This window comes from Bombus pyrosoma, linkage group LG11, assembly GCF_014825855.1.
Source record: "Bombus pyrosoma isolate SC7728 linkage group LG11, ASM1482585v1, whole genome shotgun sequence".
NCBI lineage: Eukaryota > Metazoa > Arthropoda > Insecta > Hymenoptera > Apidae > Bombus > Bombus pyrosoma.
Genome location: NC_057780.1, coordinates 14,465,192 through 14,486,367, shown reverse-complemented (window position 1 = coordinate 14,486,367; position 21,176 = coordinate 14,465,192). Strand labels below are relative to the sequence as shown.

General features: G+C 26.6%; 1 protein-coding gene across 3 annotated transcripts; it reads left to right on the top strand.

Moving 5' to 3' along the window:
* Positions 1 to 1,136: 1,136 nt before the first annotated feature.
* Positions 1,137 to 18,855, top strand: LOC122572429 (neurofilament heavy polypeptide-like). 3 transcript variants are annotated; one of them, XM_043737376.1, is made up of 8 exons: positions 1,139 to 1,413; positions 1,862 to 2,101; positions 5,468 to 5,603; positions 5,686 to 7,666; positions 8,989 to 9,047; positions 10,218 to 10,286; positions 13,629 to 13,747; positions 17,663 to 18,855. In XM_043737376.1, exons 1-8 carry the CDS (start codon positions 1,327 to 1,329, stop codon positions 17,666 to 17,668), a joined length of 2,697 nt encoding a protein of 898 aa, XP_043593311.1. In that variant the 5' UTR covers positions 1,139 to 1,326; the 3' UTR covers positions 17,669 to 18,855. The 3 variants fall into 3 exon arrangements, with proteins under 3 accessions (XP_043593310.1, XP_043593311.1, XP_043593308.1); XM_043737375.1 differs by lacking the exon at positions 17,663 to 18,855 and having other exon boundaries at positions 1,137 to 1,413; positions 5,713 to 7,666; positions 13,629 to 14,321; XM_043737373.1 differs by lacking the exon at positions 17,663 to 18,855 and having other exon boundaries at positions 13,629 to 14,319.
* Positions 18,856 to 21,176: the final 2,321 nt, after the last annotated feature.

The following is a 21,176-nucleotide window of genomic DNA, read 5'->3' as shown; positions in this document are numbered from 1 at the left end:
AATCGGAAATATCTGTTTTAAAGCCGTAACTATGATAGGAAGCTATATGTATAAATATAAGACATTCCTATTTGTTACTTAATTTTATCCTTATAACCTACAAAACTCTTGCAATTATATTTTAAACCTAATCATAATATTACCTACTATAACGCCTACTATACGTAATAGCATTTCTTTAACTTATTGTTAATGCAATAAAAGAAACTGAATTTCAAGTAATACAAAAATCCAATAAATGATTCCTTTCATAAAGATTGTATTAAATGATTATCTAATCTCATTATTTAAGAAAATAAAAAAACTTATTTCGTTAAATTAATGTATAACAATCTAAATAAACTATGTAATAAACTATATAAAATATGTACACATATAACATATATTTAATATTTATTTCTTATAATGTAAGTTGAGATTTAAAACGTAAATAATTTTCAAAATAAATATAAATATGTATTTAATATATATAAAATAATGTGAGTATAAAATTTGTATAGATAAATAAAAAGGAAAAATATATTGTCATTAAATATAAAAATATACATAGTTTATTTATTGAGTAGCAAACATAAAGATAATAATTAAGGCTACATTTATTAGTTTCATACAAGTAAAAGGAATACCTAAAGTTTTAGTTTTATAGATATATTTAAACATTTATTGAAGTTTACTCTTACAAATTTTTGAAAAACATTCTAACTTAATATATGTACATATAATTTTAGTAATTATTTCATAACATACACCATGTGATAATCGAAAAGTATTTATTTTTTATCATAATAAAAGATATAATCATATATATATATATAAATATGTAATAATAATGTAGTGTTATATGTATAATTTAAAAAATTACCGTTTGCAATTTCTGCTGTAGTTTTTATAGTTAAATTTACAATTAGAGTAATATATCATCATTGTGAATTAAATGTTATTAAACTGATTATTTTGAAATGTGATTAATAATTTCATAATTTATATAGTACTAACTATATTTCTATTGAAGAAAAAAGTTATAATTTTTTATGAAAACATTACATAAAATTAATGAAAATGAGCTTAATAGGGAATCAGAAATCTATAGTTGGTCGTACATCGTGTAATATGTTATAGATCGAAGACCTTTGATTTTATGAGCGCTCACGCCATTTTTATTTATATGTGGTGGGGGGTAACAAAGTGTGCAACATTGTCCGTAGGATTTATAATTATCAAAAGATTGATGAAAAGGAATGCTTAATTTTGCGATGTACTTGTAATACAAATTGTGATTATTTGTAAGATAAAATCATATTCTACGCGCAACGTATAAAGTTATTAATGCAATTGCTGGACCTTCGTGTTACTGGTGTCAACTACAGATTTTTCTACAATTACAACTTGGATAAAATGGATTATCGTCAAAAGGTAAGCACAAATATATTATAATAATTAATAAATGAACATAATTTATTATTTAATTATTAATTGAATGTATAATGTATATAACGTCGTCACAAACTATATGTAATTGATACCCAAAAATTATTTAAAAATTAATAATGCATAAATTAATTTATAATGTTTTTTGCTTCGATAGTGACTAAACTTGTTTATATATATATCATCAAAAAATATTGTAAAGGAAGTACTGTTTATTATAATTTCGTTTAATTACTGTTTGTTAGGAAATGGTTTGTGTAAACAATTTTATTATGTTGATATATATAATAATGGTATCGTTATATTTTATTTTTAATGTTTAGAGTAATATGTAATAAAATATGTAATTATAAAATTATGTAATTATGTTTATTATTGAAAAATTTTAGATGTGTGTTTCATATATTGAAATTAAATTTATTGTTTCATGTAGATGATTATACCTTCCCAACAAAATACAAAGAATGATGATGAGGATGATGAAGATTTGGAAGCTTTAAGACTTGCAGCTCTTCAATCATTAAGGACTAAAGACACTGTACATAATAAAAAGCAACCCCCACCACAGAAAACTATTTCAGATGTAATACAAACATCTCATACATCATATAAAGGTCAACGGCCTTTACGAAGAGGATATTTTCATAACCGAATGCAACAGCGACAGAATGGCGTAAGTTTTTAATTATACCTATAATACTCAAGAATTAACATTCTAGAAATTTTGTTAGCCCTAATCTGACTGTATCTAATTTTTAGCAATCAGCTGCTATATATTTTTTAGCAATGTGCGTTGAGATAAAATAATTTATAAATATTAATTTATATCGTTTATCAAGTCATTTTAAATTTTTTACTGTGAAATTTATCTAAAATCTACCTAAGACAATAGAGGTTTCTATATGTTTTATCCAGTCATTATTGATGTTATTATCCATTACAGGAAAATGGAAATTTTTTATATAAAATAGAAGATAGAAAAGTATCTTTCATGTTATATAATATTTTTTACATTTGTAAATTGATATTTATACAAAAATAATATTAATGTTTTTAATTTTGATTAATTAGTAATTAAAAAGAAATATTATGTTATTAATACAATTATGTATATAAGATTATGAACAAAGAATAACATATGTCTTATAAAAATTTTATAAAGAATAGATTATTTAAAATTTAAATATTCTAATTTTGAAATAATGTAATGTATATGCTCCTTTTATGTAAATTCCTTTTAAAATCTTGCAAAAAGCAAAAATATTGAATAAGATTATGTTTTGAAGTTTATTATTATTAGAAGACAACTTTAGGTTGTAACATAAGTCAATTCGATTAAACTGAATATTTTTCTTTATTTGACCAGAGTTATTTATATTACAATCGAATATATAAAGTTTTGTATACTTAGGTAGTTTTGTGTACAAAGTTTCATATGATAGAATATTAAATATACTAAAGGTATAATATTTAAATATTATGCTTTAACTATGTATATCAAATAATATTGGTTTATTTTGTTAGTTTTAAATTAATGCTTTCAATATATGTATATATAACTGTTATTACAAAATAATTAAATGTATCAGTTTTATAAAAACTATAGAAGGTTTTACAAATCTTATGAAAGAATTATTTACAAATATTTCATATATAATAAATGTTAAAAAACATTTTTTTGTAAAATAGTTTTTGAAATTTTAAAAACATCAGTGTTAGTTAGTAATAACTTATTTCATATACAGGTGAATTTTTCTGGATTAGAATTCTTTTTTAGATATTTTTCAAAATTATCTAAAATATCGATTATTTTTTTTAAAAAAAGGATGGTATGATAATAAATTTTTTTATTTTTGGAGTATTAATATAGAATTTTTTGATTCATTTACACGCATATTTCTAAATTAATTCGTCATTTTCTATTAAATTCTTTTACATCACATTTCTAAATTAGCCTATTGCCCTAGATACCCTTCTCTCCTTGCTCTTTCTTGCTTGTTTTTATTCAACTTCCTTACCCAGTCTATAGCCTTGTGGGTTGTTTCATTACTATCTTCCATGTACTGATCCTCCATTCTACTTCCTCGCACTTATTTTCGCATTTTCACCTTTTTCAGTTTCCTTCCAGTATCTGTTCCGTATCTCCATCAATCCACATCTTACTTGTGCCAGCAATTGCTGACTTTCTTCTTTTCCTTCTCTACTTAAGTATTTGGGCAGTTGCACAGTCCTTATATACTTGTATCTTTGGTTATATTTTAATTGCATAATCTTTGTATTGCACCTGTTTTCGTATCTTTCTTTTAATTTCCTTGACATGCTTTCCTCTCTTTTCCTTCTTAACTGTACTCTTACTGTGTTAATCCTCTTCATTCTCAGGTATTCCTCTCTTTCCTCCATGAAGGGATTCTTTCACTAGACTCTTTTTCACCTTCCTTTTTACCTCCTCCTCAAATTTTCATGCTTTCACCCTTACCCTGATCCTCACTTTTTTCCCTTAGCCTCCTTCAACACTATGTAGCGTAACATTGAACATAACTAAAGAAGTGATACCTATGCAGAGATATGTTTCATCTACTAAATATTATGACGAGTGTTCTGTTTTCAGTATTATATATATTCTTTGCATATACATTTTAAAATTTTCTATAAATGCATAAAAATCTGCAGTCTAATCATAATATTATAACTTAATAAAAAACTAATTTAATTATACATTGTTTATATTGTTTATATACAAACAATACAAAATATAATTTTTCTATATATAAAAATATCTTTAATAACATGACATGTTATGAAGTTCTTACAAAATTATTGTTTAATGCATACTTATACTATAATTTTTTTTATTTAAAATACATACCATGAATATAATTCAATTGCACATAACTTTTGATATTTTTAGTGAAATTTGTTATATCAGATAGCAGATATCTCTATGTGTCTTTGCTTAACTCAGCTCAATTCATTTTCAAAGTCCTTATTACCTTGACTTATTTTGAAGTCTTTTTTTGATTATATTACAGATAATTGTTACTTTTAAAAATTGAAATTTGTTTCATTATGATACAAATTACAATCTAATATATTATTATTATTTATTTTAGTCCGTGCCTTTCGGCTTTGGACAAACTTTCAATTTGCATTTCTTACACTTATTTTGCTCCTTATATATCTATCTCCCCTCTTACCTACTCTATTGTATTGCACTTCCTTAGCTTATTCTTATTTCTCACAGCTAAAACTAATAACTAAAAACTATTGCAAGTACTTTGGTATCTCATCTTCGGTTATTTTTCTGTAATGTCTGTTATATTTGGATTCCCTTATCCTTTTTCCCTTCTCTTCTTTTTCTTTCTTCCTTCTTTCTTCTATAATTTGGTCTACTATCAACCTTTCTTGCTCTTTTCTTGCTTCCCTCTGTGTCCCTCCATTTTTCACCTCTTCTAGTTCCTTCTTTCTCTTTCTTGCTCTTTTCCCTTCCTCTCTTTCCTTTATGCACTCTTTTACCAGCTCCTTTTTCGATTCTAAGGTTTTCTCCTCGTACCTTGCTGCTCTTTTTAATGCTTTTTCCTTGATTTCTTCTAGCTTGCACTTTTCTATCAGTATATAGCTTGGTGTTGTCATATCTAAACCTAAGATCCATTTCACGTATCTTCTTTTTATCCTATCTAGTCTCTCTTCCATGTTCCAGCCCCATACCTCTGCTCCAAACAACACCACGCTCTCTACCAATGCTCCAAACATACAATCTAATATAATATACACAATATTTGATCTTGAATTTTGATGAAATTTTAGTTTATGAAGTCGAGAACTATTAATCAAAATGAATATTTCAGTATTTGTTGTTTACAATATGAGAGACATAAGTAGTTTGAATAATAGTTTAAATAACGGTAGCAATAAATACAATTATAAACAAAAGAATATAGATTAAATTTTTATTACAAATATTTAGATTATATATGAAGTTAAGTTTTTTTATTAGCAAATATTCTATGAATTTTATTTAAATATCACATATTGTTTACAGAATGTATATTATCAAAGTCCACGTAATCCAAATTTGATAGCAATAATTCCTGTAGATGAACGTCCTGTGCTGCAGCAAACTGATTTAGCTTGTTCAGTAGAAAAAATTGTTCCCAATATTGAGTCTTATTCTACAGGTATGTAAAAATAATTTAATATAAATAATAGTCATGTCTTTTATGTTTTCTCTTAAATACTATATAAAAATAATATTTTTAGAAGTAACAAAATTTCATCGTTTCAAAGATAATGGAAGTGGTTCCGATGAAGAAGATAATAAAGAACAAAAAAATACAGTTACGAAATCAGAAACTGTTAAGAAAGATAGTGTAGATGATAAAATATCCACAATGGTTGAAAATCAGACAGAAATTGTGGAAAACTTAAAAAAGGCTGAGGAAGATCAAGGTGGAGTCAATGATGATGATGATGATATCATTATAATGGCTGATCTTGAAGAGGAAGATAGCTTAGAGCGTTTAATGGATGAAATGGAAAGAGAAATGAATGTTGATAAACCGTCCGAAAGGAAAGAAAAGAAAAGTAACAGAAAAGAAAACAGAGAATCTATGAAAAAAGATGAGATAAATAGGAATATAAGCCAGAAAAACAGAACAGAAGATAGCAATATTCGAAAAGAAAGTTATAGTCCGGCACCAGCAACAACCATCATAAAAAATGAAAGACGATCTATATCTCCACATACAGTTAATCGAATTTCACAAAAACGTAGATCATTATCACCAAGATCGCGGTCAAGGAAGAAATCACCTAGAAGATCTCCTAGAAGATCACCTAGTAGGCAGTCAAAAAAATCTCAGCGAGAAATAACTAGGTATAGATCGCCTCGAAAGTCTCCAGTACGTTATTCTCCGCGATCACGATCACCTAAGCTTTCATCACGATCAAGATCACCACGATTATCACCACGTAGATCTCCAAATAAGTCTCCAATAAGATCACCTATTAAGAGATGTCTGTCTCCAAGAGGAAGATCTCCGAAACTTTCGCCGCATTCCAGATCTCCTAGACCAATACGTTCACCTAAAATATCCATAACTAAATCTCCAAAGTTGGCACGATCACGTTCTCCAAAATTTTCGCCATTGAGATTATCTCCTCAATCTAGGTCACCACTAAGATCAAGATCACCTAGAATATCTCCAAGACGAATATCACCTTCGCGTAGATTATCACCTAAATCAAAATCTCCTGGGTTATCCCCTCGAAGAGGATCGTCACGTTTAATGTCACCAAAAATATCACCACGAAGAATGTCACCGCGATCGAGGTCACCAAGATTATCTCCACGTAGATCACCATGGTCATCACCTAGGAATTCACCTCGTCTATCTCCTAGACGGAAAAGATCTCCAAGATGGTCGCCTAAAGAACTATCTCGAAAACATGGACCACGATCTATTACTCCAGATGGAACATGTAGTCCATCATATGCCAAGGAAGCATCTCCGATAATTAAAAGTAGGGTATCTCCAGAAATAAATCGTGTAAAAACAAAACATAAAGAAGAAAGTTTTGAAGATGCTACTATGATAGAAAAAGAAACTGTTGATATAATTAATGATCCCGTATTAGAAGCCAGGCGAAGAAAATTTGAATCTACAAAGCCCATAGATCCAATTAATGCAAATAAAAAAATTAAATTAAATAAAAAAGAAAATATAAGTAAGAAGGTAGAATCGCTAGAAGAAGGAGATATTCAGACAGTAAGAAAAGTTAACAAAATCACAGAGGATTATGATATTCAAGAAACAGATTTATGTTTAGATACTCATTACGAGTTTGAAGAGTTTGAACAAAGCATAGAAAATGCTTCTCCTATTGCTATTACGAGTTCTGTTAATTCATGTTTGGATTTAGAAACTCAAAATCTAGAAAAAGAAAGATCCTCAAAAAAGAAGAAGAAACGCGACAAGGAATTGTATCAAGTGGGAAAATTAAAAAATGAACTTCCTCTTTCTGAACGTATTGGAAAAGATAAGAAGTGTAAGAAGCGTAAAGATGTTATTTCGGATGGATCAAGTGAGGATATGGATGCCATTTTTGAAGATCTAGTAGTTGACAAAGAAAGTGATTTACGAACCGAGTTAAGTAGAAGACGAGCAGAAAGATTAAATAGGACAGTGCCAATTCAATCTGCGAGATTAGTACAATCTGCTTTTAAGGGAGTTGTTAATGAGTAAGTATTTATGATATACTATATGAATTAAATTTTCTACTACATAAACATAAAATCTTTCTATTTTTTTTTTAAAGTTAAAAGCTTCTAATAGTATATTTAGTTTGAATGGATATAATTAAATATCTTACGAAAATATGAAAAATGCGGAAAAATATTTCCGATGAAAGTTAGATGTTAAGAAAGGCAGATGATGTCAATATTTATTTGAATTTATGATTATCTTGGAACGTTATGGAAACATATACTTTGTTATTGTATATTACTATACCCAATATTGGAGTGTTTTCAAATTTCTACCTACTTGAGTCTTTTGTGTAAGTCATTCTTAAGATATAAATTTTCAAAGTTAATATGTTATTAGCAGTTATGTTATGTTGAAGTAGTTATGTATGATGTAAGAAGTCAGACTGGACAATCTTCTTGTGGTCTATATAGAGTGATACTCATGATGGTATGAAATTTAAAAGTTGATATCTTGAAAATATGGTTTGTGCAAGATAGTAATGAGTAATGTTTTGGAAATGTTTCAGTATTAGGTACAAGAATATGCAATAAAAAATATAAGTCTTTTAAAATTTAATTATGACTTTTCTGCAGTTTTTTAAGGTTGTCACAAGTCAAATAAATAGTAGCATTATAAGTTATTTTTCATGTCCTATAATTTTGGTCCAAAATATTTTTCCATATCTCTTTATATTTTTCAAGGTATTTAATTATCTTTATTTCCATAGGACATCTTGTATATTTTTTAAACTTTTACTTACAAAAAGATGTGTATAAATATTCTTGAGAAGTAGTATATTTATGAAAAATACATGTCTATATCTGATAAATTAAGATTAACATAATGTAGTTTTACTGACATGAAATATTGCTAAACATATTGAAGTGTTGCGTAATTATGATAACTGAGAAAAGATTAATTACATATATTTGAAAATACATTATGCAAAATCTCTGAGAAATTTAACTTCATTATATATTTTTGTATTATACATATAAATAACAAGTAGTTTTTTCTGAAATATTTCATAATTAAATTAAATAAAATGTACATTTTTTTTTAATACTGCTTTTATTTTATATTACATTTCTGTTTTTCTAATGAAATACATACACATTTATTTATTATCAAAAGTAAACAAGAAACTCTTCAATTTGCTTTGTTATTATATGGACAGTTTAACAAGTATGTTTACATAGTTATAAGTGATACTATACATATGTGTATAGAGCAAATATCTATATTTTCTTCTTAATATATATCATTTTGAAATTTTTAACATATTTTTGATATGAAAATGTGATCATTTTTTCAGAGTTGTCAAAAGTAATGCAAAAGTGAATCAAAGACATTTAGTTAAAGCGGATGAAAAAAGTAAGTAATAGATGAAAATTTCTAATTTCTATTAAACTTATATGGCAAAAGCTGTATCATTTGAATTTCCTCTAAATGGTTACACTTCTGTTGAGCAATGAAGTCACGAATGTGTTTTGTTTTAAAAGAAACCATAGTTCAATATATCATGATGCTCTGAAAGAAATGGATATCAAGCTAATGAACAAAATTCTTATACAAATATAAATGTTATATTATTTATACGAATTTACACTGATATTATAAAGAGAGAAGGTCTGTACATAGGTACCTACATATGTGTGTGTGTCAGAAGTAATCGCATAAACTATTTAACCGATTTGGATAATTCTTTCATTATTGGAAATTATATTTCTTCTAGATGGAGATAGACTATATTTTATTATTCTTGCTCTTCAGAGAACCGAACAATGAACATAAATGCGACTCAAGTTTGATTAACTTGGTTTCCATAGTATGGTTGCGCCTTGCTCGGTCGACAGCCGATAGTCATTTCCTACAAATATTTCTCGAATACTATTTACTATATTGATTTTCATTACAAACGACTGTAAATAATCTAGAATCGCTAAGTCAAATTCATGTCAGTTCTACGTGGACGATGTCGCGGGTAACAGCCAGTTCTTTATAAATTGTTGTACATGAATATTGCCAAACTTCTCTTGTTACTTGTGCCTTAATATAGTGAAAATCCCAATGAAATATCATAATGATATGAATATTAATGATAATAATATTATTATATGCATTTTTGACATAATAACGTAGGGCGTAATATTTAGAGGTGTAAACATTTAGGAACTTTATATACGTATATATCTATGGGATAAAAGTTAACTAAGCTATCGATTCGAAATTTTATTAACTGATTTTGACATACTTTACCCTTTAAAAAGTTTTGTTTACCATGATTTTTTATGATATTTGATATAATGTATAATTTACAAATTAAATTACAAATTATATCAATTATTCAAAACATACTTCATTATATCAGTTATTAAAAATTTGACATCAAACATCTGTAAATAGTACCATTTCACTAAAAAAAAACAAATTTCAATATTAGAAGTACATCAATAATTTTTTCTTATAAATTAATATAAACGTTCCTTAATTTGATATAATATTTAAATTTATTTTCTTAATTCACATATTTTCATTTTGTAGCTAATCAAAAAGAAGTTCGACGGGTTACGGTTCTTCATAGGTCAATATCTGACATACACGATTCTGAAGGTGCGTATATTTTTATACTACTTATTATTATTATTTTTTTTTTCTATTACTTATTATATTGCAAATTTTTGTATATACATGGTCTTAAGTAAAAAATTGTCCATTTTGAAAGAAGATCATAAAAGTATTAATTAGGTACCAAAGTCAAAAAATTGTATATAAAATATATTATAAATTTCGTGTTTCACTTTATCTGAAAAATAATATTTTTTTTAGTTTATAAAAGAATAATATTGTGCGTATGTTACAAATTAGTATGCATATATATGAAACAAATTTAAAATATCATTCTAGTATGTATTTTCACATAGATACTGATTACTTATGAAAATGTTTAATGGTTTTCTTAGTTCATAATATAATCGGTGTGTAAATAAGTTAGTTTTTGATTAGATTTAGTTTCACAAATTTTTGTTTAATGTGTTATACATATTCTTAATAATGTCGTTTTATTTTGTATGTCACCATAATATTCATAAACATGATTTCATAATATTCATAAAAAAAGAACTGTTCGTCATTCTATACAAAATGAATCAGTTATCCATCTCCGATAATTGTGAAAATCAGCATGATCTATGTTTCGTGATATATTATAACTTTTTTCCGAAATATTTTTCTGTACCTATCTTTGATATTTTGTTCAAGTATTTGGTCATTTTCAATTAAATCAGTATAATTATTCAAATAGTATTTGATTTGTGACTAAATCTAATTTGATACTTTAGATACTGTTAAATACTCTTTATAGATTTTTCTCTGTTTTAATATTTCGAATACAAAATACGATGTTTTTTATTATTTTTATGTAATAATAAGATAGGATAAGTTTCATTTATTGGATAAAAGGGAAAATAGTATTGAATGTGAACTGATGGCATAGGTAGAATATAAATGATAATATGCAAATATCTTTCTGTATTCTGAACAGAATTGTTTCGATACCGCATTATAGTTAAACGGATGGGATATAAATATCAGTACGTTCACTTATTCTTCATATGTCGATGTCTTACATATCGCACTCTTATTTCTGAACTGGCAATTAAAAAACATTAGTTTACTAAAAAATGCAGAATTATATATGTTACGGGCGCAATCTGCAGGGCAGAAGTGACAGAATTGGCTTTGCTCGGGCAATGTCAGTTGGAGATTTTTATACACTCTATCCAATACCGATACATATATACCTCGTTTTAAAAGGAATGGTATGACTGAGATGAATAAAACAGGAACAACTTAATGCGACGCTGCCTACGTGAGTTTATTATTGTCTACAATGTCCATTTCAGGCCTGACAAAGTTTCCAAAGAAATAATAATTCCTATTACTGCTTTGTACGAAGCACTAAAAGCGAATTCACAGTAGATCTGTTTACAGCACGTTCTATAAGCTCGGAAAATGATGAACTTGCGTGGTTTTGCTTTTACATTCGTCCGTAGTAACCCTCCGTATCCTCGGTGTCGCAGCCACGCAGGAAGTCAGAGCCCGCTGGTCTGTGTTCTAGCGAGGGAGAGGGCATAGCTTCCGATAGCCTCACGTGGCTTTGTTATCTCTTCTTAGAACCCAGGTAATCGCAATCGCAAGATGTCAGGACCGCTGGCTCACACACCGTGCGGATGAGGGCTTAATTTATAGCGCTCTTAAGTTTGACGCCTGCTTTTCCATAGTTGAAGGTGACGAAAGACAGGCGATCACCCCGGGCGTTCGAAATTCGCCTTTTCTTACTGCTTACCTAGTGGTGCGCAATGTTAATTGTGCTCATATTATTGGTCTACGTTTGCTATTCATTTATTTCTTCGGACTATACCAGGTAGCGGAACGATGTGTAATGCTGACATTGCCGGTTTTGTATTGTAAAGTCGATTTTGTATCTTCTGCTGATTGCACCCGTATATGTGCACATAACATAATAACGTATTTTATTTTGGACAGCATGTTTTTCCATTGGCCTATCTTTTTATTCAAACTTCCTTGTTAACACTTTACTGACCGCTAGCGGTTTAACAGCATACGCACGTCCGACCGGCAGCTCAGGCGCAGATTCTCCCTGGCACTGCCTCTGTTTCGGTTTAGACTCTCCAATACCATTCTTTTCGTTCATCGCGAATAGTAAGTTTTTCAAATTGGTATAAAACTGTGGGTGCTTACAAAGCAACGCAACTGACGCAACTGAGCAAGGTACCTTAGTATTAAATAACAAATTACTGCTCAAATAATGAGAAAAATTGTCGGCGACAAAATGTTGATTAATCGGCTATCGATCGGTAAAGTGTTAAAACCAATCATTAAATTTCTTGATCCTATTTCGTTTTCCTAGTATACGTTAGAAAGTCCTTATGTACGTACATATTTACAAAATAGTAAAGTTTTAATTTTGGATAAATGGCTTAAAAAAGACGTCTTGAACAAAATTTACTTGTTCCGTGATGTAGATTACGGAAATGATACATTTTGCTATGATATTATTTGAAATTTTTAAGTCAACTCTACAAAACATAAATAAAGCAACACATATTTGAATTTTTTAGAATCCAGAGGATTAGGAACTCGAAATAATTAGAATCGGTCACATAATTTTCTAGATGTAGAAAATACAAATATATTTTTAATTATACTGGTCATCTTCTAATGATACAAATACATTTTAGATAGATTCCAAAGGTACAGATGAATATTTTTGTCATTTTGTTACGTTAGCGAAGTAAATTAATTTTTTTAGTTTTGTACATACACACAAACTTTAATCAATTTCTTCAAAGTATTCAATATTTTGAACAGTTTATAGACTGTATATGTTGATTCTGTTATGTTTTGTTTTCAATATGTTCTATAATTATTATGGAAAAGCTTAGTACGTAGACAATTAAAAACTCATGCTGAATAAGGATACTACATAGGCATATTTTTAAAATTCAATAACTAAGAAGATATTTTTAATCACGTTATTACTTTATTGAGTTTGATATGTTAATAAGTAAGTTTCATATATGCAATTTATTTTTTTAACTATTAGTTCTATGATTATTGATATTGCATTTAGGAAAGGAAAACACCAAGGATAGACTTAACTACTTTAAAATTACATTTTTTGGAGAAATAATTATTTTTTACATATTTCATTATGTTTTATATTTATGCAAAATTTTATAAGAATTAACATGTATAGATTGAAACATTCCTTGCATGAACATTTGTATAGTATATTTACATGGTTTATATATTTAGATACACTAATAGTATATTATAATGGTAAGTAATAATATAAAAAGAAACAAATATATAAATTGTTTTCATTTTGTGTATCTTTTATATAAATATATATCTGTGTTTTTTTCACAGATGAAAGTACTCTAGATTCAAAGGTGCCTGTGCGTTTTAGACTTGGTCTCAATAAACAAGTACAAGATACCAGGGAGTCAAAAGTTTCGCGAAAGACATCTAAAAGACAGGGTCGCAAGGTAAACCATAAAATTAATTTGGCCGTAACAAATACAGAACATATTTTATAGTATAAAAATTATACCTTACAACATGTACATAATTCGCATATTCTACATCTTTTAGAAACATAATACTTACACATAATTTTGATATTGTAACATTTCAACTGCTTAAGTTCGCAATGTGCTAGTATTTTTGAGTTGTTTGAAATTAAGTGTATTGGATATTTTGAATATTATTGTTAACTATTTTCTTAAATAATTAGAAACATAAAAATTCTCGAATTAAATAAATGTATGTAGTTTAGATTTACAGTAACACATTCATCCAGAAACTTTTTTGTCGTAGCACGCATAAAAAGTATTAAGGAAAACAATACAATTGATTTTGATTATGATAAATGATCTGTAATATTAGGAAATATTTTATCATTTCTAAAGATACAAATATATATGTTAATGTTTAGCATTTAAATAGTTGATTCATTTTTTTAATAATATCATTTTCACGTTATACGACGCAAAGAATGATTAATAATTTTAAATATTTATTTCATATTGCAATTCTTGTATACATGAAAATATTAAACATATTTCGCTTTAAAAAAACTTGAAAGTACAAAATAAATATTAATTTTTCATCAAATGTAGTACATTTTATAATATAGTGAGATATATTTAAATGCATAATCAACAAATTTATTTATAATTCATATTCTTTTACAATTATATCTACGTTCCTCTATTTTGTTATTACATACCTATAATCTTATTATAGCGATCGTGTTGTAACTAAATGAAAGAATATTATTTTTCCCCATTATAATCTCATGACGTAAAAATAATATAATTAATATATTTGTATAAATGTTTATTATTTATATTTAAATAATTAATTGCATAGTTACAACTAGCTAAAAGTTTCCAATGGTTTCAAAAATAAAATTACTCCAAATAAATATTTCTATAAATTAAATATTTCTTTTAAATTTACAAAATATAAATATTTATAGATTAGTAGCAATTATGTGTATCATTAATTTTAAAACTGAATATTTTTAAGCTTAATGGATTCGATATGCTTTCAAACAAGTTTCAAAATGAATGTACAGTATTGTTGCTGCGATTAGTCCCCTTTTTGTTTTTATGTTTCATTACATAATATTTCATAATTTATTATCAGTCTATTATTTATTAAGTATGATATCTTTTAAATAGAAGCATTAATATAATTTAATAACACAACCAAATTTTGTAAATAATATGAAAAATTCAGAAGTAATATTTAATTTTTAAATAATTATTCATATTTTTTTAATTTAAAATAATTGTATGATGCTTTATGACATGTATGTCAAATATATTTTATATAACCACATATTTTATATAGCCTAAAAAGCAGGCTATGATTATACTACAAATGCTTAAAATGTTCGAAACATTTGTTTGTATTATAAACGTTTCATTTTATATTAAGATGTTTTTTAGATCTATTATTTGTTTTCTTTTGTAAACAAAGAAACATTAGGTACAGCGCTACACATATTGGAAGCGCGGATATACTAAATGTAATGGTTTCAAATGTGTATTAAAGATACATGTGTATATATGTAATTAAATAAATATCTGTTTTAATCCGCGTAATTTTTGATATACGAGTACATATGTATTAACATATTCAGATTTTGTATTTGAATGCATTGTATGTTTGTATCTGCATTTATGCAGACAATTTGCGAAAAGAATGCATATGTGATATTTTAGGTTGCAAGTAATAATAAAAAACAATATAATGTCGGTTTCGTCCTGTATAAATGATGAAGGCAAGCATAAATAAATACCTATCCAACAACTTCAAAACTTGCTAAAAAAATTTAATGATATCAGCAATATCGATTGTATCAGAACGATATTTTTCAAGCATGCTGGAAATATTGTTACGATAAAAGGGAACCGTCTGTTGTCAGAAAATGTTAATAAATTAATTCTTTTTATACCAAAATTATGTTCGTTTTTATTACTATCTGCAACCTAGAATATCATATATTTGTTTTGCGAATTACTTGCGTAAATGTGCTTAAACAGTGGGGTATTTTGTTATATACATATTAATAATCATACGAAATACGATGGAACGTCTATTTTCGTCATTAATCCGTCCTTGAAAGAACGGAGGAATATAAAGTAGACTTTCTTTTATAAGAATTAATGAAACAGGAAATAATCTGTTCTCAGCCTCGAATCGGGTCAATAAATGATCTTAATTGTTAAACTTAATCGTTGTACGTACTCGTACTCTCTTTCACTGCCTTTCGGCATTTAATATTAGTTTAAGTTCTTTTGTTATCTTAGTTATCTTAATTTAATTGCGTTTTATGACAATAAACTCAAATGGTTTGTTCATCACTCGCCTCCTGTTTTGAACATGTTCATTTCGTATCGTTCTTTTCATTCTTACTCTTGACGTATCGTTGGTAATCTAACACCCGATTCCGAAACAACCAATTCCGAACACTCTCCTTCCTTACAAATATTAGGACTTGAGAATTAAGAAGATGCTAGCCAAAGCTGAATGAGAAACAAGTGACTACTTGAAGAGCATAGCGCGTATTAGATCACCTTAAATAGGTTTAAGAATTGTAGGTCCAGAAAATATCTACATGCAAGGTCAAGGAAATATACTAAGAGATGTGTATTCAGAGGTGTATTCAGAGATGTATTCTATAAAACAGACGGCATAGGTCTAGAGCGACCATGCAGTAAAAATCTTTTGGTAAGGAACATCGGATTTTTGAACGAATATCGAAGCATTTTCTTGCCGAATGAATATGACGAATATTGGGTTTTACGAATATAAGGACGGACAAATATAAAGGTTTCACTGTATAAAATATGAATATGTTAATACATGTATATTCGTATAGTTTGATACACGAGTTTACTCACGTATTAGAAACTACATAGACTGAAGTACGAATATATTAATTACGATCTCTAGTATATACACAATACATACATATTATGTAGCATTGTAACAGCTTCAAAAGTAGTTAAAGCATTACAGGTATCCTCCGTATAACAAGGTAGTTGGGTTACGAAAAGATGTTGCCATGTTCAAACCCATGTTATGCGAAACAAAATAGGTTCCAAAAATTAACAGAAATATACAATTTTCTTTTCATAACTAAGAGAAATATATTTGTTAAAATAATCAATAATTAATTGAAAATATTACATATTAATATTATATAATCTCCATCACTGCCAAACACCATTAAACAAAGGAGTTTTTTTTCTTGCAAAATTGTCTTCTGAACTTCGTTAATTTATGTATAATTTCTGTTTATGTCAGTCATAAAAAATATTATCGATTGTTTACTAGAAAAGCTTTCTTATTGCGAATATCTTTCGAATGCAAAGGATTAATACTTTACGAACTAAAAATGAATTAAAAATTTCACTATTTAAAGATTCCATATGTAAATCTGAAACAAGACGCATGTTTGCTCGAAAGAAAAATATCGAATAATGGTGCTTGCACTTACAAATTTCCATTACATTCCATTCTATAAGACAGTTAGATTTCCCAATTTCTCGAACCGCGTTAACCAAATTCGTGTAGTATGAAAGACGGAGGATACCTGTATATAGCAGAAATCGGAAATAATTGTTAAAAGAAATTGTTAAGAAAAGTGGTAACTGATACAGTTCAAAATCATTTAACAAATATTGAATAAAATACTAAATTATTTTTTTTAATAATATTTACTTATGATGAAGTTAGAAACAGTTCATGTTATTTCACAAATTTAATTGAATATTATTTCTGCTTACTTATAATTCTCAATGAGAATTGATTGTAAATAGTCTACCAAATAAAAAAAAATTATTTCTGTTGGAAGATGATAAACGTACATATTTTTTTTTGTTTAGGAATAGAGTAAACGCGTGTTCTCCTGACATATTTATATGAAGAGTGCATAGCTGTTCATCTTACCTCCTATTCTAATATCATCATATGAAGATAAGATCTATTAAAAGTTTAATTGTATAAAAAATTGCACTCATGTAGAGGAGATATCTGTCTTATTTGACGTGTGACCTAACATAAAGATGAAAAAATAACATTCTTCTAGAAGACAATATCAATATTTCAAAATACTTTATGTATGATTGTATCTAATTATTTATTGTTAAGCATTATAGTAGATAGTTGATTACATGTGATTATAAATCATTTGTTGTGTTAAAGTATTTGTAAATAATTTACATCAGTCACTCATTTAATAAATAAGCATCATTAATAATCCCAAAGTCACCTTTTGTAAACCTAAGTATATTATTATTTTAAAAATTCTATATAAAAGAATCAATCAATTGTAAATAAGAATATTGTTAATAAGCGTGTGCAAGGTAAAAAATAAGTTGTATATCATGTAAATTGAGTTAATATTATTAAGGCACTGAATATATTATATAAAGTGACCTATAGCAACAGAAGAGTGATTTTATTAAAATATATTTTTTACACTACATAGTTCGAAAATAACAAACACGAATTTTTTAAGATAACTAAGAAATGCAGTGTATTTTAAAATGGCTTTTCTTCACTTGTTATTTCATACTTGAATTATGAACATACAGTGTAAATGATTATTGTATTTAAGCAGGTATAAAAGAGTGTATCTTTTTCTGCACATATTTAGTGCTTATGTGTAAAATTATGCTACTTATAGTATTATGATTCAGTTACTACAATTATACACTTTCAGAACTAAAGTATTCAGTAAGTTGCATTATTCTACATTTTCATTACAGTCTCTACTGTATTAGTAAAAAAGATCTATGTGATTCTTTTCTTGTATTTTACATGATATTAATTAAGACTCTGTTGAATAATTAGATCTTATTATTACAACTATATTTTTATGAATAGCATGTAAAATACATACTGAAAGTAAATTATTATCATGTGTTACCAATAAGCTGAGATAGTAGCCAATATACTTACAAATGTAAACTTAGATTATTTCAGATATTATATTGCATAAATAAGATAGCATACTTCATAGTATCTATGAAGGTGTAAGTGTTATTTTTAATTGAATAAAAAAATGATAACTACATTTATATGAACTTTTTTTGATAGAAATTTTGATATAAAAAATATTGCGATACCTCAGAATAAATTCAGAATACACGTAGGGATACATGGATACATGTAGGAAACTTAATTCTTTAAATCATCACATGCGTGTTATGATTTATATTTTGTTGGTCATATCATAATGATACAACTTTAAGAGTAGATTAAGAATGCAGCATAATGCTTTATTAGTCAGTCAAATTATGTTTCTCGTACTCTTCCACTTATATGCCTCTATATGCATATATTTTAAATACCAACTCCAAGAGTTGAATAGTAGACATATTATTGTTATAAATATAAAATAACTCACAAAAGACTTGCAATTGTTGAATTTATCTATCGTACAAAATGTGATACACAGCAAGACTTTTACAGTCTTATTAATAATAAGCAAATCACTTATTGTAGAATAACACAAGCAATTCTTCAAATTTATCTAAAAATCAATTATAAAATAAATATAACGTACGTTTTATTTATATAAAAATTGATTTTTAATATATTTTATTTTGCTTATATACCTTAATTTGTTTTCCTTAATTTTTACACATACTTTGGATACCTTCAACATAAGATAAATATCATACTAAATGTATATAATATCTGTGAAAATTTTTTTACGCATTTTATCTGTAAGTGTTATTCTATAATAAGACTGTAATTAATCTGTAAATTTAATTACTACTGTTACAATGTTTGGTTTATTTGTCTAATTTTTGTCACTATAGTAAATACAGATGGAACTGCATAAAATTTTCTTGAGTAATTTATAAACACGCATGGCGAAAATAAAAATCATTCGTGTATACATTTGCGTTTGGTATTCTTTTACATTACTATATGTTTATAAAATTTTACTATTATGTATATGAATGTATCACTGTGAATCTAATTTTTCCGTCCATCTGTAATTTGCTACATAAGTTATTCTTATTATTGCGTATGACTGTACTATTTGTATAATTATGTACTTGTACTTACATTTTTTTACAAAATAACATATAGGTTTTAGATTGTTTAGACATAACAAAATACAAACTGCAAGTATTAATATGAAGCAAGTTCAGTGATATTTAATTCATATATTATTTAATATAAATCAAAACTCTTATTTCAGAAAAGTATAAAATAAAATATTTTTTACTTAATTGGTTTAATTTTATTTTCCATTACCTTAAAATTTGAAAAGGAAAAAAAATACATATTATATGAAATATATGCACGATTGTAATTTTTAATTAAATTAAAAGATCACAACCTACATAGAAAATAAGAAAAAATGAAATGTTTTAAGTTTTTTCTATGTAGTTTTCTCTTATCTTAAGGAAATTATAATTTTTGAAAATGGTATCACTTAATATTAATTACATAAAGAATTTTATGTAGGAAACTTGTTTTATTATTTTTATAAAACAAATCTTGAAGAGACTTATCGTTTTTAAGTTACATGTAATTTAACTAGAAATTTAAATAACGGAAAATTTTTAAGCTAGGTAGTCGCTGTTCATATTTCAACATTAACTAAAATGCATTGTGTATAAAATTAACTTGGTTAATTAAAACGAACTTTTTTCACTTTTGAATACAAAATGTTCTTTCCCCGCTCTATAGCAATTATTTTTTTGTATTAAACCTTTTGCTACTTGTTATTTTTCTCTTGGAAAGAAATATGTAAGTTAGTGCAAAGAAAAGGAATTTTACTGAGAAGTTGACAAATTATTATATTTCGATGTAAAAAATGACAATATTTTATAACGTGATAAAAATAAATGTTGTGAACAGTAAAATAGATGTAAAATGTAATATAAATAACATTTTAGTGTATGCTATATGATACCAATTATAATAGATGCATATTTAAAAATAATTTCGTGTAAAAAAGATAATATTATGATACTTTCATGTTATTTGTATTTACTTATTGCTAAGTTGATTGTTTAACACAGTAAATGAAAAAAAAAAAGAACATAAAAAACGTTAATTTCACTTGTCCTTATAAATTTTGTAAGCCTTATTTTATAAAAAGAAACAGTTTGCATTTTTACATAAATTGTTTTTATTTAACACTTCTGTACAAAGTGCTAGGAAAGTAAGTGTAACGACCGTCATAGTAATTTTTCCATGTAAACGAACCTCTGTAAAGTATTATTTCTAGAAAAAACAAAAATAATCTAACAATGTACGTCCTTACTAAAAAAATCTTCATTGGAATATTAAATTTTGTTTCCTAAATTATCTCTTATTTCTTACTACTATACGTATTTACTACCTTTTGTTTCGCAGCAATTAATGATTCCG

Excerpts from the sequence above, each read along its gene's own strand:
- LOC122572429 (XM_043737373.1), top strand. The coding sequence starts at position 1,327 with ATGCAATTGCTGGACCTTCGTGTTACTGGTGTCAACTACAGATTTTTC. Across the intron at positions 1,414-1,861 it reads AAATGGATTATCGTCAAAAG|ATGATTATACCTTCCCAACA; the intron begins GTAAGCACAAAT and ends TGTTTCATGTAG. Across the intron at positions 5,604-5,685 it reads TATTGAGTCTTATTCTACAG|AAGTAACAAAATTTCATCGT; the intron begins GTATGTAAAAAT and ends TAATATTTTTAG.